This window comes from Molothrus ater, chromosome 18, assembly GCF_012460135.2.
Source record: "Molothrus ater isolate BHLD 08-10-18 breed brown headed cowbird chromosome 18, BPBGC_Mater_1.1, whole genome shotgun sequence".
Classification (NCBI taxonomy): Eukaryota; Metazoa; Chordata; class Aves; order Passeriformes; family Icteridae; genus Molothrus; species Molothrus ater.
The window spans coordinates 12,976,950-12,997,840 of NC_050495.2; the positions used below are offsets into that span (position 1 = coordinate 12,976,950).

The window sequence follows — 20,891 nt, forward strand, 5'->3', positions numbered from 1 at the left end:
CCTCCTATAGTCCCCACGCCCTTCTGTGTCCCCATATCCCCCCTGCCTCCATCACCCCCCGCATCCCCATCCCCGACCCCGGGGCGGCGGCGGGCGCTGACCGGGCGGGCAGGGGTCGGGCAGGGTCCAAGGCCACGGGGGTGGGCGGGGGGCCGGGCCGGGCCGGGCCGGGCGGGCCGGGGGGCGGTCCCGGGGAGGTGCTCGGATCCTCCCCGGCCGCCGGGGCCGGGCAGAGCCGCCCGCAGCGCACCATGAGCGGCCGCGTCGGGGACCTGAGCCCGCAGCAGGCGGAGGTGCTGGCCCAGGTGAGCTGGGACGGAGCGACCGGGGAACTGCGGGGGGACCGGGGCCGGGGCCGGGGCCAGGGCCAGGGCCGGGCTGTCCTCCCCGATGTGCGCCCGCATCCGCCGCGGGACCGGCATCACCCCCACCCCGCACTCCAAACCCACCGGCAGCACTTCTGCTCCCGGCCCCCGGAGGCTCCGCAGCCCCCCACAGCACCCCCAAACCCACCGGCATCACCCCCGCTCCCGTCCCGGGGGTCTCCCACCGCCTCGTCCAGCTCCCACATCCCCGGCTCCAAACCCACGGCATCACCCCCGCTCCGGCCTCCGGAGGGCTCCGCACCCCAAACCTCCCGGCTTCACCCCGATTCCCGGCCCCGGGGACGTCCCATCGCCTTCAGCCTCCACCCCGCCCCCCAAATCCGGCCCTGGGAGGCTCCCGCTGCCTCCATCCCTCATCCCGGACCCCAAACACGCGGGCCGAGCCCCACTGTGGCACTGCCCACAGGGCCGGACCGTCCTGGGTGGGTCCTGGCGGTCCCGCTGGCTGGACCATCCCGCTGGTGGGGCCCCATCCCTCTCCCATCCTCCGCGGGACTCGGGGACCTCCTGCCTCACTGCGGGCCCTTGGGACGGTGCCCTTCTGCCACTTCCATCCCACCCTGCACCCCAGTCCCACGGGCTGAGCCCCCGTGGTGCTGCCCACCAGGGAAGGACCATCCTGGCTGTTCCACCACACTGGGCTCTGCCGAGCCCCGTTTTCTTCTTCCACCCTTCCCATGGGACTGGAAAACTTCCTGCCCTCACCGCCGGGATTGCAGGCCCGGGGACACCCAGAGCCGGTGACTGTCACCCACCACGGCCACCTCTGCCAGCCGCTCGTGTTTGAGTGCCAGCTGTTATCGGGGTTCAGTGCACCGGGAGGGCACCCCCGTGCCTTTATCTTATCACTGCCTTTCAGCCCCAGCCAAATTCCACTGGCGGGCGATGACCCCGCCGGGTGCCAGCGCGGGGGGCAGGGGCAGGCATGGGGCACAGAGCCCAAACCGTGCCCGGTGCCAGCCGTGCCCTGGGCAGGTGACGGAGGCGAGTGGCCAAACCCGTTCGTCCACCACCACCGGCTTTGTCCCAGGGTAAAGGAGCTAATCCCGGGTTTAATTACCCCTAAATTCAGCGGGAGATAAGCTAATCAGGCTCATTAAGGGGAGGGCCTCGGCTGGTACCGAGATTTGAGCTGTAGCCTGGTTGGGGTGAGCGGGGCCACATGGACAGGGGACCCTGGGTCCCCCAAACCTCCCGATGCTGCACCCCAACATCCTCCTGCCTGTGCTGGGGGGCTGTGACCCACTGGAGGTCACAAACAGCAGGGGACACAGTGACCAGCTCCATCCCAAAGGATGCCACTGGTGGGGACTGGTCTGCTTGGTCCCTTGCTGAGGGGACCCCAAATCCACCAGTCCTGCACCCCAACACCCTCCTGCTTGTGTCACGGGGCTGTGACCCACTGGAGTGTCACTGAGACGGGGACAGTGGGATCTGCTGGTGACTGGCTTCATCCCAGGGATGCCATTGGCAGGGCCTGGTCTGCCTGGTGCCTGCAGGGCCCCCTCTGAGGGGCCCCAGCTTTCCCAACCCCCCAGTCCTGCACCCTGGCACCCTCCTGCCTGTGCCAGGGGGGCTGTGGCCCACTGGGGTGTCACTGGAGCAGGGGTACACACAGTGGCAGCCTCTATCCATCCCAAAGGACACCCCTGGAGGGGACTGCTTCACCCAGTCCCTGTGAGACACCCTGGGAGGAGCAGGGTGGTGACAGCCCACACACCTTATGCAAGGGCTTGGGGACAGCTTGTGCTGGGGGACAGTCCCCTGCCAGGTGACCGCTGATCCTGGGTGCACAGGGTGCACAGGGGAACAGGGTGGCCCTTCTCCCCTGGCAATGTCCCAGTCCTGGTTGGCATGTTTTTGGGGGCATGAGGAAGGGACAAACCTCCAGCCTTGAGGTTTTTGGGGAGGATCAGGGACCCCTTCACCAACTGTCCCTCTGGTCCCCACAGTTCCGGGAGAAGCTGCAGGACGTGCTGCCCTCCCTGCCCTCCCAGGACGACTATTTCCTCCTGAAATGGCTCCGAGGTAACCCCGAGGTGGGGGCAGCACTGGAGGGGGGAGCCCCAGTGGGGCTGGCGGGGTCTGAGCTCTCTGCTCTCTTGCAGCGCGTTCCTTCGACCTGCCCAAGGCAGAGGCGATGCTCCGCAAGGTGAGAGGGGCACGCTGCTTTTGGGGCACCCTGCTGTGCTGGGACAGACCTGGTGTGGGACCCCACACCCTGAGCCACCAGCCCCAGCAAGAGGGACCCGCCTGTGGGGTTCACCCTGTCCCAAATCTCACCCTGGCCCTGCTCTGCCCCCGCTGCAGCACGTCGAGCTCCGCAAGCACATGGACGCCGACAACATCCTCGCCTGGGAGCCACCTGAGGTGAGTGTCCCTGGGCTCCTGGGGTGGCCCTGGAGGGGACTGTGCCCCTGAGTCCCCTGGGATGTGTGTGAGGTGCCCTGAGCCCCCGTGCTCCCACAGGTGATTCGGAAGTACATGTCCGGCGGGCTGTGCGGCTACGACCGCGAGGGCAGCCCGGTGCGCTACGAGATCATCGGGCCCCTGGACGGCAAGGGGCTGCTCTTCTCCGCCTCCAAGCAGGACCTGATCAAAAACAAGTTCCGGGACTGTGAACTGCTCCGGCTAGCGTGTGAACAGCAGAGTGAAAAGGTGGGAACCTGCCCACACTCTGCTGGCCCCAACAGCTCCTTGTGGCCATATCTGGCCTGCCCCTACCAGTCATCATCTTCCCCAGCCCTAACAGGTCTCCCAGTCCTCTCCACTTCCCTCTTTCCGTGTCCCTGCCAGCCCCATAAGTCCATGTCCATTCCCACAACTCCAATGCCTCCCCAGCCCCCTATGTCTATTTCTGGTCCATCCCTACCAGACAATGTCCTTGACAGCCCTATATATCTTACAGGTCTATGTCCTGTCCATTTCCCTCTGTCTGTGTCCATTCCCACAACTCAAAGTCCTCCCCAGCCCATCTCTGGTCCATTCCTACCAGACAATGTCCTTGACAGCTCTATATATCTTATAGGTCCATGTCCTGTCCATCCCCATATGTCCATCTCTGGGCCATCTCTCCCAGCCAACGCCCTCACTCGCCAGCCCTACAGGTCCATGTCCCGTTCATCTCCCTCAGCCCCACAAGTCCACGTCCTGTCCACCCCACCAAGGACCATGTCCCTGCCAATCCCATATGTCCATCTCTGGTATCCTCCCACCCCACAACTCTGCATCCTGCCCATCCCCACCAGTCCATGTTCTCGCTGTCCCTCAGCCCAGGGTCCCTGTCCCAGCTCCCATGATGCCCCCTTTTCCCCACACCAACACTTAGGAGGAGGCTCTGGCTGGTGTGACCAGCCTGTTGGGGCTGCCCCATCCCTGGACCTCCCTGTGGGTCCTGCCTGATCTCCCCCATCCTCCTGTCCCAGCTGGGCAAGAAGATTGAGATGGTGATGATGGTGTACGACTGTGAGGGCCTGGGCCTGAAGCACCTCTGGAAGCCAGCTGTGGACACATATGGGGAGGTGAGGGCTCCTGCCCACCCCCCTTCCCACTGGACCACAGGCCTGGTCCCTGGATGATGCAGGAGCGGGTCCCTGCAGTGCCCTGCACTCCCCAGTGTTCTGGGTGGGTCCTGCTGGATGCATGGCATGGGTGACCCGAGCTCCCCCATCTGCAGATCCTGTCCATGTTCGAGGAGAATTACCCTGAGTCCCTCAAGCGCCTCTTTATTGTGAAGGGTGAGTTTGGCCCCGGGGTCCTGCTGCCGTTATCCAGGTGCTGACGCCCCCCTGACGCCCCCCTCTGCCCCCAGCCCCCAAGCTCTTCCCCGTGGCCTACAACCTGGTCAAGCACTTCCTGAGCGAGGACACGCGCAAGAAGGTCGTGGTGTTGGGATGTGAGTCCTGGCCCTCCCCAGCGTGTCCCAAATGGGGGTGACATGTCCCCGCTCTGCTATCACCCCACCCAGGGGGGATACTCCAACTTGCAGCCCCCCAAACCCTCTGTCCTCCCCCCCAGCCAATTGGAAGGAGGTCCTGCAGAAGTACATCGACCCCGCACAGATCCGGTGGAGTACGGGGGGACGCTGACAGACCCTGACGGGGACCCCAAGTGCTCCAGCAAGGTAGGAGGAGCCCCCGCAGGGTTCTTTAGGGATGCTGGGCACTTCCCCCACCCACACATCCTCCATCCCTTCCAGATAAACTACGGAGGGGATGTGCCCCAGCATTACTACGTGCGGGACCAGCTGGCACAGAAGTACGAGCACTCGGTCGTGGTCAACCGGGGCTCGTCCCACCAGGTCGAGTACGAGATCCTCTTCCCCGGCTGCGTGCTGAGGTGAGGGCAGCTCCGCGCCGCGGGGAGCGGGTGACAGGGTCACAGCCGCCGTGTCCCCGGCCCGCCGCAGCACCGCCCCTGTGCCCTGCAGGTGGCAGTTCCGCTCCGAGGGCGCCGACATCGGCTTCGGGGTGTACCTGAAGACCAAGGTCGGGGAGCGGCAGCGGGCGGGCGACATGACCGAGGTGCTCCCCAACCAGCGCTACAACGCACACATGGTGCCCGAGGACGGCTCCCTCACCTGCTCCACGCCCGGCATTTGTGAGTGCCGAGCCCTCCCCGGGGCGCTGCGGGACCCCCGTGTCCCTGATCCCACCACGTCCCTGACAGCCCCCCCGTGTCCCTGACACCCGTCCCTGACCCCCCCCGTGTCCCTGACACCCCTGTCCCTGATCCTCCCCAGACCCCCCTGCCGTGTCCCTGACACCCCGTGTCCCTGACCCCCCCCGCCCGTGTCCCTGACCCTCCCCCCCCGTGTCCCTGACATCCTTGTCCCCCTGCAGATGTCCTGCGCTTCGACAACACCTACAGCTTCCTCCACTCCAAGAAGGTGAGCTACAGCGTGGAGGTGCTGCTGCCCGACACCGCCTCGGCCCAGCAGATCCAGGGGGAGTCCCCCAGCCACAGCCCCTGAGCCCCCCGGGCTGCACCGCGCCCCCAGGACGGCCCCGCGGGAAGATGGAGCCGGGGCTGAGCCCCGGGGCTGCCGGACTGAGGCGGGGCCGAGCGGGGCCGGACGCCCGCAGCCCCCCCAAACTCTGTGCCTTATGTGGGTGCCGCACCCACCGCTGCTGCTGCTGCCTGGGCTGGGGAGTAAAGGGATGGACTGAGCGGGGTCGGCTCCGTTTGTGGCTGCCCCTGCTCCCCGCCGCAACCCTGCAGCCAGCCCAGCTGCCCCAGCCCCTGAACTGCCCCCTCAGTCTCACACCTGCTCCCCCAGCCCCTTAACTGTGCCCCAGGCCCACAATTTCCCACCCAGCCCCAGAACCGCCCCCAGTACCACAACCACCCCAGCTGCCCCCAGCCACACAACTGTGCCCCAGCCCCACAGTTGCCCCTCCAGACCCGTAACTACCCCCAGCCCCACAACTGCCCCCAGTTGCCCCCTGAGCCCCAGCCCCGCCCCCTGACCGCCACTGACGTAAGGCCGCGGGGTCACGTGCGCGGTCAGGCCACGCCCCCGCCGCCATCCCGCGGCCCCGAGGGACGGGGCCAGACGTCACACACTGGGCGGGGTCATGCAAATCAGGCTGGAATGGGCGTGATTTGGTGACGTAGAGCCGGGGGCGGGGCATGCAGCGGGAGCGGTGGCGCGCGCCATGGGGCAGGAGGAGCCCGACCTGTACCGGGACACGTGGGTCCGATACCTGGGTGAGCACCGGGAACCGGGCACTGAGCGCTGACACCGGGAAACGGGCACCGGCACCGGGCACTGGCTCCGGGAACCGGGCGCTGACATTGAGCACTGACACCAGGAAGCGGGTACCGGCACCGGGCACTGACATTGAGCGCTGACACCGGGAAGCGGGTACCGGCATCGGGCACTGACATTGAGCGCTGACACCGGGAAGCGGGCGCTGACATTGAGTACAGAGCACTGACACCGGGTACCGGCGCCAGGAGCCACGGGAGCTCCGGGAACCGGGCACTGACACCGGATACCGGGTACCAGCACCGGGCACTGACACAGGGTACAGGCACGGGGACCTGGGCATTGACATTGGGCACTAACATAAAATACCACTACCGGGACCTGGGCACTGACATCGGGTACCAGCTGCGCAAACGGGGCAGTGATACCGGGCACCGGCCCCATCACAGGGTACTGACACCGGGGACTGGGCACTGACTGACCAAACCCTGGTACCGGGTACCAACGTCAGGCACCACATGAGGAACCAGGCACTGACAGCCAGCCCTGCTTTAGGAACGTGACAGCAGACACTGCGTCGGGTACCGGGCACCGTGCACTGCACTGCCCTGAGTGCTGGGCACTGCATGTGGTACTGGGCACTGACACCCAGCACTGGTACCAGAGTGCACTGGGTCTGTGGTACTGGGCACCAACACCCGGCACCAGGTACTGCACACTGCACTGGGCACTGATACAGGGTTTGGTGCCAGATATGAGTGCCACACAGCAGGCCCTGGCAGTGTACACTGGCATGGTACAGCACACAGGGTAACAGCACCAGGTACCTGTCACTGTCACCAGTACCGACACTGGCTAGTGGCATCATCCACCTGCACTGTGCACGGACACTGGACAGCAGGACCAGTTACTGGCTCCTGCCAGGCACTAGGCACAGACACAGAGCCCAGAGTGGGCACTGGCACTAGCGCTGGGCAGTCAGACACCAGCCCTGGCAGTGGGCACCCCCAGCCCAGCTGTCCTGATGACAGTGGGTTCAAGGGGATCCAGGCACCACAAACACCCCCTGTGAGATCCATCCGGTGACACTGGGGACACCCTGCAGAGGTGACAACGGGGACAGCCAGTCCCTGACCCTACCATCCCCTCAGGTTATGCCAACGAGGTGGGCGAGTCCTTCCGCCCGCTGGTGCCAGTGCCGGTGGTGTGGGCCAGCTACGGCGTGGCCACCGCCTACGTGACCGCCGACGCCATCGACAAGGGTCGCAAAGCTGCCGCCGTGAGTGCCACCCCCCCCCCCTCACCCCCAGTCTCTCCATCCCTGCCCTTCTCCTGAGCCCTGTGTCTCCCCAGGCCCACCCGCAGGACCCCACGCGTGTGGGGGTGGCCGTGGTGGACACGTTCGTGTGGCAGAGCCTGGCCTCGGTGGCCATCCCCGGCTTCACCATCAACCGGCTCTGCGCCGCCTCGCTGGCCCTGCTGGGGGCCCTGACCCGCTGGCCCCTGCCCGTGCGCCGCTGGACCACCACGGCCCTGGGGCTGGCTGCCATCCCCCTCATCATCACCCCCATCGACAGGTAATGAAAGGGGACACCCCCGGGGTGGGGGACAGGCGGCTGCCACCACCCCATCCCCACAGCCCGGAGGGATGGAGCATGTTTGTCTGCTTGGGGCTGGGAGCAGAGGGTGGTGACGGGATGTCTCCACTCCAAAGGGGCTTTGCTGGGGTCCAGCCAGGACATGTCCCTGCCAGGACGGGGATTATCCGGAGCTGAGCCAGGATTAGCACAGTGAGGCTGTGCTAAACCTGGTTTTGGCGGCGCTGGTGTCTCAGGGGATATTAAGGACAGTCCCACCCATCCCACATCACTGCCCCAGAGACGCCCGGGCCCCGCTGACGCCCTCTCCTGCTGCAGGACTGTGGATTTCCTGATGGATTCCAGCCTCCGCAAGCTTTACAGGGCACCAGGAGAGCCCCCGACGTCCCACTGAGCATCACCCCACACACTCTGGGAAACTGAGGCATGCTGCTGTGACCCACCTACTGTGACCCCTCACTCTGGTGACCCCCAGAGTGGCCACCCTGTCCCACACTGGTCCTAATAAACCATTTCAAACATGACCCCTCTGATGGGTGATGCTGAGGTGCCACCAAGGCCAGGCCCTGTCCTCTCACCCAGATGGGTCTGGGTGAGTCCCAATCCCTCAGGGGTCTCCACCTGCCCAGAGCAGCCCTGCTGTCCCCACCCTGGAACCTTCTGCACCTCCACAGCCTCAGGGGACTGTCCCCAAGGAGCTGCCACCATGTCCATGGTCTCCAAGGACACGAAATCCACCCAGCCAGGAGCTGCCATCTCCAACACTGCAGGCTGGGACAGCGCCACAACACCTGGAAGCTACAGGAACCTGGAGATGTGGCTTGCCAGTGCAGGGGCACACCTCCATCCCTTGGTGGCATCCACACTCTACCAACCAGGAGAAGATTTAGAGAAAGCAAAACCACATTTATTGGTGAGAAAGAGGCTCTGGCCCCATCTGTTTCTCTGTCTCCCTGAGGAGCAGGGCCCCCACCACACTCTGCAGCTCAGCCTGGAAGGGACACCTCTGCCTCGGTGGCCGCTGTCCCCTCCGGGCTCTGCCCAGGTGCCCAGTGGTCAGGGCCAGCCCCAGCAGCCCCCCCAGCACGGTGACCACCAGCACAGCACTGCCCACCAGGGCCAGCAGGAGCCTCTTCACCGTTTGGCACGGGGCTGGGAACAGCACAAACACACCTGGGGGTCAGAGGGGGGTTCACCACAAGAGGTGGGGGTTTTGGGGACATGGGAGAGCATTTGGGGTGTCCCTCACCTTTGTACCATGGCAGCTTCTCCTTCTGCACCAGCACTGGTCCAACAGTCTCCCGGTGGAGTGTCCCCTCTCCTGGGAATGCTGTGAGAGGATATGTCCAATGCAGTCCAGCCCAGGTCCAGGAGCCCTCCCAAGACCCCAAAACAACCTGGGGCTACCCTGTCCCAGCCCTGGTACCTGGCACGTCTCCATGGAGGGTGTCAGCAGCGGGACAACCGGTGTCACAGCAGTGGCATGGGGTACTCTGGACAGGGTCCTCTGCGTTGTGCCAGCTGGGACAGGAGAGGACAGAACTGGGGGGCAGCTCTAGGGGTCCCCAGACTCCACCACAAGACTCACATGGTACTATCCCAGAGGAGATGTCTCCAAGCACCTCCACAACACCTCTGCAGCATGGGGGGAGCTGGGACCTGTGGCAGTGCCATCATCTGCCATCAAATAAGAGGTGACATCCAGACCACAGTGGGGTGACTTGGTTTTCCCAGAGGCGGGTTCTGCCCCCAGCACACCCATGGGGTGCTCGTGTCCCCACACACCCAGCGTACCTGGCCGTGGTATGGCTGTAGAAGCAGGACCTGGTGGCACGTCCTTGTCCCCATGCCATCAGCAGGCAGTGCACGTAGACCTGCTGGGACACCACGTCCTTCCTCAGGGACCCTGCTCTCCTTCTGCATGACCTCGTGGAGCTGAGGCCACCCCAGCAGGAGCGCTATGTCTCAGGATGGACAATGTTTTGGGACACCCAGGTCATCCCCCTCCCTGGGACCTCCATCCCATCAGCAAGGGCATCATCCCCACCTCACCTGCTCCTCCTCGGGCTCCCCCTCCAGCGTGGGGGCCAGGATGGAGAGCTGGAGGACAGAACCCCCTCTCTGGTGCTGGACAGACACATTCCCCAGCTTCTCCCCGTGCAGGCACCTGTGGCAGGAGAGTGACACAGGACATTCAGACAGACAGGGCAGTCTCCAGGCTCTGGACATCCCTTTCCATCAGGATGTCCTGCACTGCAGGACCCCAGGGTGGCTGGAGAAGGAGCCCCTGCTTCCTGCCCCACCAGCACTGACCCACGGCTGTTCACCACCATGAAGACCCTCCTGGAGTATCCTGGCTGCTCCGTGGTTGTCCAGTAGCACTGATCCACATGGATCTTCATAGAGGTGCTGGGACTGAAGTGGACACTGGCTTCCAGGTGGATCATAGAGCCAGGGCTGAGCACTGGCAGCTTCTCTGGAGTGGCACTGGAGTCCTCTGAGAAGTGTGGATTCAGTGTGACACCCCCAAACCTGTCCCAGCAGAGATGAGGGCACCAGACACATCCCAGACCACCATCCCTACAGCTTCCCCCTTTCAGAGCCCACCTCCCATCCTGGCTCTGTCCCCCAGGCCTGCTTTCCCTGCTCTCCAGAGCTTCCTGGACTCCCCATGGAGCCGAGAGGGACCATGTCACCCATTGGGGCAGAGCTGACCCCCAAACCCCATTGTGGTATCAGGCACAGGACTGAGAACATCTCAAAGCCCTACACCCTCCACAAGGACAGGGGGGGAGCTCCTGCAGGGACAGCCACCTTTCCTGGTGGTCCAAGTCCTGGGGCCAGCCAGGAGAAGGCACTGACTGCTGCTGGTTGAGCCCTGGGTCTTGGCTGGACCCATCCCATGGTCTCCATTTTCCTGCCTCATCCCCAGAGCACTCACCATCCAGGAGCCTCAAGGTGAAGTTCACGATGGGCTCCTCAGAGTGGGAGTGAGCAGGAACCCTCCCAGTTCCCACGCCTGAGGGCATCACTGGAGCTGTCACCGTGTGACCAGGGGGCTCTGAGGCAGCTGGAGCCATGGTGGTCCCTGCAAGGGAAGGGCTGAGCCAGCAGTAGCATGTCCCAGACACAGCAGGGACATCCAGGTCCTCAGGTGTCCCCAGGACTTGTTGGGGACAGCAGCACAAAGGCAGGGAGAGCACCCAGGAGCACATCAGGGGCTCCTCTGTCCCCAGCCCCACCTGCACTACAGGAATACACCAGGAGCATTCCCAGCACTGTGACCCTGCCCAGGGCTGGGGACAGACCAGGAGCTGCTCATGGGGTGGGACACCACTGCCAGCAGCCACACACCCCACCAGGGCCTGTGATCCCCCTCAACCCAACCAGGACCCAGCAGCCCTGCTGGGACCAGCCCCCAGGTGACCATCAGGAACCAGCACTGGGCAAAGCAAGGGGCACCCACCACCCACAGGACAACCAGTGGGAGGAATAAAGGGCGATTCCAGCCCCACTCACCTGCCACCTCCAGCACAGCCCCACACAGCAGCACCAACAAGCACAGCTCCATCCCCAGTGAGCAGCATCCCCACCCCACCAGCTGGGGGTCTTTATGGGCTTGGGGCTGGGAGTCAATGGGTCCCAGCTGGCACTGATGGGGTTGGGGGCTTTGCTTGGTCTCTGCAGCCATTGTCAGCCCCACACCTGGGGGTGGTCCCACATCTCACAGCTTCCCAGCCCCACTACAAGAGCCTGTGCTCATCTTCCAGTCCCCATTCCATCCCACAGCCCCAGTGCCACCACTCAGACCGGTCCTGCAGGTGGTCCTGAGCATGATCCCATACCCACCAGTTAGTCCTGGTCCCATATGTACCAATCAGTCCTGTCCCCAGCTGTGATGCTGGGCCTCCCATGCCATTGTTGTGGTCCTGGTCCTCAGGAAGGTGCAGATCCCACCACAAGGTCCCATCCTCACCAGTCAGTCCTGCTCCTGTGCATGGTGCTGCTCCCACCATGTCCTTTTACTCCTGCACATGGTCCTGATCCAAGCAGATCCCAGTTCACCACATGGCCTGGTCCCATCACTCAGCCTTGGTCCCTTGGATGTCCCTGGTCCCAGCTCAAGGTTCTTAAGTCCACCCTAGTTTTGACTCCACCATTGGCAGGATCTCATGGCTGATCCTGGTCCCACCAGAGAGTCCCAGTCCCCAGAACCCTTCCTTGTCCCATCATAGCTCTGCTTCCAGTTCTGCTGGAGGGGAACACCACATGGGAGCAGCAGCTTGGTCACAGCCAGAACAGAGACCTGGTGAAGTGCTCGTGTCCCTGGGTCCTGCCTGCCTCAGGTGTCCCCATCACAGCCCCAACACCCCCCTACAGGTCTCCTCTGAGTGGGCTGGCCTGGTGGCCTGGCTGCAGAGGGAGCGTGGAGAAGTCCCAGTGCAAGTCCCATGGCCACCCCTGAAATGGGGTGCTCCCCACCAGCAGCAGAGCTGGAACATGGTGGCACCAGTGCTTTGTGTCACCAGTGACGGCTGGTCCCATGTCTCTGCTGTCCCTGTGAAGCCAGCAGACCTTCCTGAGGGCACCTGCACACCATGGGCGTGTCCCTCAGCACCCAGCAGGGACATTGGGGACAGACCCAGGCACCCCACTCCACACTGAGGGTCTCATTCCTCAGCACTGCCTGGGGGACATGGGGCCCGACACCCCCAGCACTGAAGGGGACAGTGGTGCCAGGACCCTGGGGAGCTCCCAGAAGGAGCAGGGAATGGCTGAGCCTGCTGCTGTGGCTGTGAGAACATCCTCACCTCATCCATCCCATCCCAGAGGAGGAGATGGCTGGAGACCAGCTAGACCATCCTTATATCCAAAACCAAATATACAATTATATTACAAAAGTAAATTGTTTTTTTATTTCTGGTCTTTACAGAAGGAGCTGAACACAAGGTGGGGGACAAGGGGGATCCCTTTGCTGGGGGGTGGCTCAGCCACAGGTGCCACCTCTGTGCCCAGCCAGGGCTACTCTCAGTGGGACGTGGCATCACCAGTGTCATCCAACCCAGCTAGGACGCACGAGGTTTGTGCCCAAGGCAGGGTGGGCACTGGGGATGGCTCCTGCCCCCAGCATCCCCACCATGCCCTGGATGGCATCATGGGGACAGTCCCACTGCACCCGCTCCCATCTCCTCCCCACACCAGTTGTCACCAGACCCAGCTGGCCTTTTGGGATGTCCCCTGTGGGGACCAGGGCCACGGGCTCCTCTAACTGGGACGATGGGGGGCAGTGAGGGTGTGCCCTTTGCCACGGGGACTTGTTGATAAAGGCCGGGGCTTTTGGGATGGGTTTTCCAATCTCCAAATGGCTCCGGGTGCCTCTAGGTCACAGCCTAGCTGTTGGTGGGCTAAGAACATGCTGCACTCATCATACCCAAGGGCTGAAGCAGTGCAGCAGGTTCTGACATTCCCACACGCCAAAACCAGGGCCCAGTGGGGTGATTTGAGGAGCTCTTGGAGGGCTGGGTTCCCTGTGGGCATCTCTGCCCACCCCGGGCAAGGGAGACCCTCTACCACTGCTGTCCCAGCACATCCCTGTCTGCACCCAGCAACCTGGTGATGAATGTCCTGCTCCTGCTGTGACGAGGCCACATCCTTCATAAATCCCTCCTCCAGCTTTTCCATGGGGAAGGAAGAAGTGGATCCTGCAGGAAAACACCACCCCTGGGCCCCCAGTCCTTGACCCTGCTGACAGAGGCAGAGTCTCCGCTCTCCTGCCCAAGCTGGGGCTCTGCAGGAAGGTGATGGAAGGTCCCCCCAAAAGTTCCTGGACTCCAGAGCCTCCAGCCAGTTCCAAACCAATAGAACCATGAGTAACAAAAACAAAAGCACCTGGTTCTTCCCCAGGGAAGCGGGGCACCTGCCAGCCCCTACCACTTGAGGAAGTCCCGCACGTGGCTCCATAGCTTGGTGATCCAGAGGTTGGCCCCCAGGTCAGTCAGGTACTGGATTTCGGGCGTCAACATCTTGCGGCACAGCTTCTGGTGCTTCTTGCTGATCTTCTTCTTCAAGTTGTACCCCAGGATGGTCTTCTCCCCCAGGGGCTGCCAGGGCTGCATGGAGGACTCCTGGATGGCGCTGGCATCCACGGCGTGTCCCCCGTCGATGCAGATGCTGGTCATCTTCTTGTTCTCCCTCTGCAGCTCGGCCACGTCCCTGGCCATCCTCTCCCTCCCGTAGGCCTCCACCTTGCGCCAAAAGGTGGCATTGAAGTAGCGGTAGAGCTTGGCGTCGATCAGGTTCCAGGCGGTTGCCTGCTCGTACAGCTCAGGGGTCAGCCGGGACACAGTGGAGCCCTTGCGGGCGTTGAGCTTGAAGTAGAGGACGTCCTCCAGCTGCCAACACAGCAGGTCCTTGAGCAGCACCAGCGACTCATCAAAGTACTCGAGCAACATGACGAGGTGGAAGCGGCGGTCGATCTCCCGGATGTGCTCCTCCACCAGCGGGCTGTTGGCGTCCATGCTGCTGTCGTAGCCGAAGTCGAAGAACAGGAGGTTTTGGAGGTAGTGAGCGTTGAACCCGTTGGGGTCATAGTAGTGCTGGGGGTCCCGGAGGAACTCGTCCAGCTTGTCTTCCCCCGTGATCTTCCAGGTGAGGGGGATGACAGGCCCAAAGTAGTGGAAGGAGGACTCGAAGAGGTAAGCGGGGTCCCGCAGCACGGTCACGAAGGTGGCGTCGGGCGGCAGGAGCTTGCGCACCTCCTCGTAGTGGAAGCGCATGTGGTTGCAGATGATGTTGAAGCACACCCCGGGCCGGTAGTGCTGCACCTGGCTGCGCTCGAAGAAGGACGGGTAGTAGAAGTCGTTACGGCCATTGGGGAAGGCGAACTTCAGGCGGTGCTTCTCCCCGAAGCGGAAGAGGATGTTGAGGATGGTGCTGCTGGCGGTCTTGTGGGTCTTCATGAACATGACATTGAGCTTGGGCCGGCAGCTCCACCCCGAGGCGCTGCCCGAGCTGTTGGACAGGGACGGAGCCTGGGACAGGTGGGAGGAGCAGGAGAAGGGCACGGGGATCCTGGGTGAGAGAAGAGGTGGAGCACCATGGTGAGGGGCACTGGCACTTAGAAGGCTTTGGGATATTCTGTGCTGGTGGAGCTGGATCTGGGGATGGGTTCTGGACCTGGAAATAGGTGCTGGACCTTGGGAATATATGCTGAACCTGGGGACAGGTGCTGGACCTGGGAAGGGGTTCTGGAAATGGAAATAGAGCAGGGGGTCTCCATGGGCATGGCCACGGTGGTCCTGGAGGAGGTGATGCCAAAAAGTGCATCAAGAGGAGCTCTCCATGGCCACAACTCCATGGAGAGGAGCTGATAACATTCGTATGGGAAATGAGAGCTCTCAACCCTTTGTAGGACTTATCCAGGGGGGCCAGGGAGCTCTCAATCCCTTGTAGGATCCATGGAGGAGGCCAGGGACCTCTCAACCTTACAGGAGTCATGAACTCCTCATGGAGTCATGAACTCCTCCATGGAGGAGGTCTGGGAGCTCTCAACCCTTTACAGGAGCCACAAACCCCTCAAGGGATCTGTGGAGGTCTGGGACCTCTCAATACCTTGTGGGATCCAAGAAAGATCCAGCCCCCCGCAAAAAGGGAAATAATTCCAGAGCCTGGCCCCACAGATGAGTTCATGGGCCCTGGAGGAACATGTGAGGACACAAGGGCCATTATCTGAGCTGCCTGAGGCAGTGAGCAGAGCCCACAGAGTCGAGTGACTTTGGATACCTGTAATCAACTAGCCAAACTGATCCTTAATGAGGATCTCCACCCAACAGCACCAGGTTTGTGAGGCACGTAAACCTTATTTACAAGCTTGGAGATTATTTTAATGACAGGCAGCACAGCCAGGAGCTGAGTGCTGTGGAGCAGTGAAAGAATCTGAGACTTGAGTCCTCTCCTCTCCTCTCCTCTCCTCTCCTCTCCTCTCCTCTCCTCTCCTCTCCTCTCCTCTCCTCTCCTCTCCTCTCCTCTCCTCTCCTCTCCTTTCCCTCCCCTTTCCACCCAGGAGCACTGAGTGCCCCACGGTGTCCCCAGCCCTGCCAGGAGTTGGGAACTGCAGGAAGGGGACATCTTGGTGTGAAGCCACCAGGGCCTGGAAAGCCCCAGGGCCATCTCCATGTCCCCCACCTCCAGCTGGGGGTTCCTGGTGTGGAACAGGGAGCCCGAGGTTCAGGGGGGCACGTGGGGACCCCAGACTCACTCAGTGACGCTGACTTGCAGCGGGGGGACAGCGTAGGAGTAGAGCAGCAACATGAAGCTGGTCAGGAGGGTCCCCAGGACCAGCCCCTTGCACATGGACCTCCAGGGCTTCCCATGCCACAGCATCCTGGTCACCTGCAGCCAGAGAGGAGAGACGTTGGTGCCAGGGACACAGGGACTGAGAGTGTGTGGCTTCAGCGAGGCACGTGGACATGTCACAGGCACGGCAATTCCCAGGAAAGCATCCCACTGGTGCCTGGCATGATCCACAGCACATCTGTGGCACAGGCCCAGCAGCTCTGCCTGCCCAGCCAACCTTTGCCCGCCCTGGGAAAACGCAGTGACTCCCAGTGGGAGAGGCTGCAGGGCTGGGATTGGGGGAAGGGGGAGCCATGGACAGCCCAGGGGCAGAATGGGCAACTGAGGGGCAGAGTGGCCATTCTCCACTGGGACACCACCAGCACCAGCAGGTGCTCCCTGAGGGTGCTGGGATCCATTTTCCCAGGAAAATCTGCAGGCCAGACCAGGAAAATCTGCAGCAGCTTGGGATGGTTTGGGTGCTGCAATACCCTCCCAGCGCAGCCTCTCCGGCCCCACCAGCAGCACTGGGGGGCTCGGGGGCCCCTCTGGCCATGGCAGCTTGGGCTGGCCCAGGTAGGGGGCCAGGAACACGGAACTGGGGACAGAGGGGTGCAGGCAGGATGGCATCCCCAAACACACAAAACACACACACACAGAGGGCACACACAGACACTCCCGTCCCCTCGTGTGCTCATGTGTGCACCAGGACACACAGTCCTCAATGCGTGTTCATACACACACAGGGCACACACAAAACATGCACACACATCAACCTTGTTCACACATACACGTGTGTGCACACAGACACACAGACACACAGACACACGCTCACAGAGCCCCTGTGCCCGCTGCCCCCTCCCCAGCGCTCCCCCCGTGACCCCCTCCCTCCTCCCGGGACACGGGGGTCACCCTCACTGTGACACCGCATTGCAGCAGCGCCGTCCCCTGCGGCAGGACGCGGGGACGCGGGGACACGGGGACACGGGACACAGGGACACAGGGACACAGGGACACGGCACCCGTGACCGCAGCCCTCCACAGCAGAGCTCCGCGCCCGGGAGCCCCCTCGAGCTGGGGGCTGAGCCCCCCCGGCCCTGCACCCCCATTTAGCGGCGGGAGCAGCATCACCTGCCTGCCCCAGCTCCCGCTGCTCCCGCTGCTCCACGTCCTCCGGAGCCCCTCGGCCAAGGCTGGCTGCGCTCCCACTGCGTAACACCCCCAAAATTAACCCCCCGGCCCCCACCGCCGCCTCGCATCACCCCCTCACCCCTCAGAGCTCCCGCGGATATCCCAGCGGGATGAAACCCCGCTGCCGTGAGCCGTGGATCGCAGCCCGGCGCATCCCAGCCCCAGCCCCGAGGCAGAGCCCCCCCGTTCCCGGCTCACCCCCAGCACCGCGGTCACCGCCGCCCGGCGATCCCGGGGTGCCGCCGCTGCCGCCGCTCCCCCGCTCCGGCCCCCCCGGCTCGGATCGCCTCGCGCCGCCGAGATTTCCAGCTCGATGAATAATGAATGGAAAATGCAACCGGAGCCCCGGGCTGCGGCCGGGTGCTGGGCACAGCGCCGCGGGCAGGGGGGGAGCTGCCAGAGGGGCACCCGAAAAGCTCATCCAAGTCCCCCCCCACTTCCCCTGGAGTCGGGACCGCTGGATCAGGCAGGGCTGGTGCATCCAGCCTCTTCCCGAATGGTTTTCATGGGCGAGTGGGGGTGCTCGGTGTCACTACGGGGGGAGCAGGTGGCTCTGACAGTATCCCAAAGCCACCGTGTGGGTGGGAATGCCAGACGGCTCCAGGAGCAGCTGGAGTTCGGCTTTACACGGTGGCTGTGATTCCATCACAGTCACCGCCTGGTACCACCTGGAAAAGCCACTGGCCCTTTGAGAGGGCTGGGGAGACACCCACTTTTGTGGGTGCTGCCAAGAGGGAGCAAAGCTGGCACCAGCTTTGCTGGCACCACCTCCACAGGAGAGAGTGAAATGGCACCATAAACCCCTCTGATGAGTCCCAATGGATCCCAGCGAGTCCAGATGGGTCCCAATGGATCCTGATAGATCCCTGTGGGACCCCAGCAGGCCCCCAGGACCACACGGCACCGAATTCCAGAGCTGTGGGATGCCATGGGGATGCCTCGCTCCACTCTGCCTGCCTCCCAGGGTGGTTCTGGCAAACACTCCCCAGCCAAATATTCTATTGACTTTGCCTTCAGTGAGCAGCTTAATTATTAATAGCTCGTTAGGAGAGAGTGGTGCACTGGGTGTTCTCCTGAGGCTCCCACGAGTGGGGTGTGCCCGTGGCGCCAGCCGGCTGAGATGCCCAGCTGGAGAGCACAGCTGCACCCACCATTTCCTCAAGAGGCACCCCCAGGTCAGGCCAGGCCACCCAGCTCTGCAGCCCCCTCTCCGTGTTCCAGCAGCTCCCCATCTCCCTGGGGGCACCCCAGAATCTGCTTTTGAGCTTTCCCTACAGCATCAATTTTTTTAGGGCCAAGCCCCTGCGATACACAAGGCGCATGCACCTGCTTGCTCCTGATCCCACAAATCCATGGACACACTGTTTTGCACAGGCCCTGTCCCACATGGGCATGCTGCTTCCTACCCCCCTGTCCCCTCTGTGCCCCACGGGTACAGAATTCCCCCCATCATCCTGCCCCATAGAGCTGCTTCCTGAGCTTCCCACGGCCCCCCAGCACCCCAACACCCACCAGGCATCCCAACACCCCCTCAAGCATCACACTACCACCTTATCATCCTGTGGCCCCCCCAGCATCCCACTGCCTCCCAAGCGACCCAACAAGCATCCTGCTGCCCCCTTCCCATCCTGCCACCCTCCAAGCACCCCTGCACTCCCCAGTATCCATCACCTTTTCCTCTCCCGCACCGCAGGCGCTGGGCCGTGCCTCTGCTCTCCTGTGCTGACTGGGGTGCCGGGAGAGCGGGCGGCACGGGGCGGGGGTGCCGATGCTGCTCCGACATGGAATAAGCTCTTCCCGGGCAGCTCCCCGCAAATGCCAGCTTTTCCAAAGCCTCCCCACTGCACCGCGGCGTTTATGGCATCACCGGGATCGCGGCCCTGGGTCGCCGGCCTGGCAAGGGGGAAGCGGACAGGAGTGGGAGCGGCTGGCGGGGGGACGCGGGGCTGCGGCCGGGCACTGCCCGGCTCCCCGGGGCCGGCCCTGGGTGCCTGCGGCCACCCCAAGGCACCCGGCCCCCACCCACTGCCGGGGCACAGAGGAGCCATTCAGCCCGTGCCGCGAACAACGGGGACATTTGTCTCCATCTGTGACCGCGGCCTCAACGGAGACATTGTCCCCGCGGGCCCCACTGCCGGCCCCTCGGCTCCCTGCCACCAGCCCTGCGTGGCCCCACAGCCCTGGGTGACCATGGCTGGCCCTGGGCGGCCGCACCCACCTCTCGCCAGCCACCGTCCTCCTCCTCCTCCTCCCTGTCCCACAGGACGGCTCCTGGCCTGGCCGCCACCTCCCGCAGCCGGAGCTCACCGGGGTTTGGGGAGCTCCTGCACCCCGGCCCAGCCGCCTGCTCCCCGGGGCACCCTGGCCACGCACCATCGGCTCCTCTTCATCTCCCGCAGCTTCCCCGCCCTCTTTCCTCCCTCCCACTATGTTTCCATGGATTTATGGCCTTAGTGACAGCAATATTCCAGCATCTCCAACCTTGGTGTGACAACTGTGGGACAACCACGGTGCCACCAGCCTTTCCACGCTCCTCTTGTCACAGCAGCTGACTGGGTGCCCAGAGGTGGCCACAACAGGAGGGCTCAGCCCTGTTGTTGCTCCATCACCCTGCATGTGGCAGGGTGAAAAAGGGGCTCTTGTGCTCCTGGATGCAGCCCTGGCTCTTCCTGCTGCCTTAGTCTGTGTCACTAAAGGGGGTGGTGTCAGCACTGGGGCCTCAAGCAAGGGGTGACCCCCTTGGCCATGCCTGGGACTCACCATCCCAGTTGGAGGTCTTTGGGGTTCAGAGCTTGTCCCTAAAGGATTTGTGGACATCACCTTGCAGTGAGCTGGCAGCTCTTGCCTCATCCCTGGCAGCTGCCCTATCCTGCCTGGCCTCATCAGTTCCCACACCAGGGGTAAACTGCACAATCCTCCGGGATCAGGAAAAGCCAAAACACCTCAGTTTTCATCATCATCATAATTGCAAGAGGAGAGATGAAGACCAGTGATCACAGTCACAGGATTTGCTGTGAAACTGGTGGTGTGGGAGCAATGAGCTGTCCCACCCTTCCTTTGCAGGGCACCTCTCCCAATGCCAGGTTTCTCCCTCTTTTTTGGGATGGGTCACAAAAGGATGCCAAGTTTCCCCCTTTCTGCGGGTGGGTTATGAAGGGATTCAGGTTTTCCCTGTGTTTTTGAGGGGATGGATGGTGAAGTTTCCTACCCCCCCCTTTTTTTTTTTTTAATGGGTCACAAAGTATTTCCAGGTTTCCCATTTTCTGGGGAATGGGTTGTAAAGGGTTGGCAGCCAGAAGAGAGCTGCAGCGGCCGGTATGTGGCAGCTCAGCCATGGAATGCTGACAGCCTCGGGATGGATGTGAGCGAGGGGGAAGCTGCAACCCCCAATCCCCACATCCACCATGTCCCACAGGGGGGTGACCAGGAGGGCTCCACCACCTCACACCCACCCCTGTCCCTGTCCCCCCCTGGATTTGGGGGTACAAAGCAGCACTCACAGAAAGCCGTGATGGCCAGAGCCGTGGATCCTGAGGGAGCCGTGGATCCTGAGGGACTGGGTGAGGAGGCTGAGGGTGACAATGCTGAGGGGTCACACTTGGCTGGACACAGCCTTTATGGGCAGGGGAGGCCCCGGGTGGCCGGACCGGTCTGTGCCCACTGGCACCGGCC

At 63.1% G+C, this 20,891-nt stretch overlaps 3 protein-coding genes across 5 annotated transcripts; 2 read left to right on the forward strand and 1 right to left on the reverse strand.

Moving 5' to 3' along the window:
- Nucleotides 1–232: 232 nt before the first annotated feature.
- On the forward strand, nucleotides 233–5,555 carry SEC14L2 (SEC14 like lipid binding 2). Its single transcript, XM_036393290.1, is given in 13 exon segments — nucleotides 233–305; nucleotides 2,339–2,414; nucleotides 2,495–2,538; nucleotides 2,697–2,756; nucleotides 2,856–3,044; nucleotides 3,812–3,907; nucleotides 4,063–4,123; nucleotides 4,198–4,281; nucleotides 4,404–4,445; nucleotides 4,448–4,509; nucleotides 4,585–4,724; nucleotides 4,816–4,985; nucleotides 5,228–5,555. Coding segments are annotated over 13 exon segments (1,209 nt in total). The 5' UTR covers nucleotides 233–251; the 3' UTR covers nucleotides 5,359–5,555.
- Nucleotides 5,556–5,643: 88 nt separating this feature from the next.
- MTFP1 (mitochondrial fission process 1) lies at nucleotides 5,644–8,218 on the forward strand. The gene is made up of 4 exons (XM_036393315.2): nucleotides 5,644–6,095; nucleotides 7,248–7,375; nucleotides 7,450–7,673; nucleotides 8,013–8,218. The coding sequence occupies exons 1-4, from the start codon at nucleotides 6,044–6,046 to the stop codon at nucleotides 8,086–8,088; spliced, it is 480 nt and encodes a 159-aa protein (XP_036249208.1). The 5' UTR covers nucleotides 5,644–6,043; the 3' UTR covers nucleotides 8,089–8,218.
- A 4,364-nt stretch (nucleotides 8,219–12,582) lies between these two features.
- Nucleotides 12,583–19,075, reverse strand: GAL3ST1 (galactose-3-O-sulfotransferase 1). Of its 3 annotated transcripts, XM_036393534.2 has the most exons (4): nucleotides 18,891–19,075; nucleotides 17,418–17,528; nucleotides 15,952–16,085; nucleotides 12,583–14,765 (listed from the first exon to the last, which is right to left on the reverse strand). In XM_036393534.2, exons 3-4 carry the CDS (start codon nucleotides 16,074–16,076, stop codon nucleotides 13,622–13,624), a joined length of 1,269 nt encoding a protein of 422 aa, XP_036249427.1. In that variant the 5' UTR covers nucleotides 16,077–16,085; nucleotides 17,418–17,528; nucleotides 18,891–19,075; the 3' UTR covers nucleotides 12,583–13,621. The 3 variants fall into 3 exon arrangements, with proteins under 3 accessions (XP_036249427.1, XP_036249426.1, XP_036249428.1); XM_036393533.2 differs by lacking the exon at nucleotides 17,418–17,528 and having other exon boundaries at nucleotides 18,891–18,985; XM_036393535.2 differs by lacking the exon at nucleotides 18,891–19,075 and having other exon boundaries at nucleotides 17,418–17,634.
- Between the last annotated feature and the right edge of the window lie 1,816 nt (nucleotides 19,076–20,891).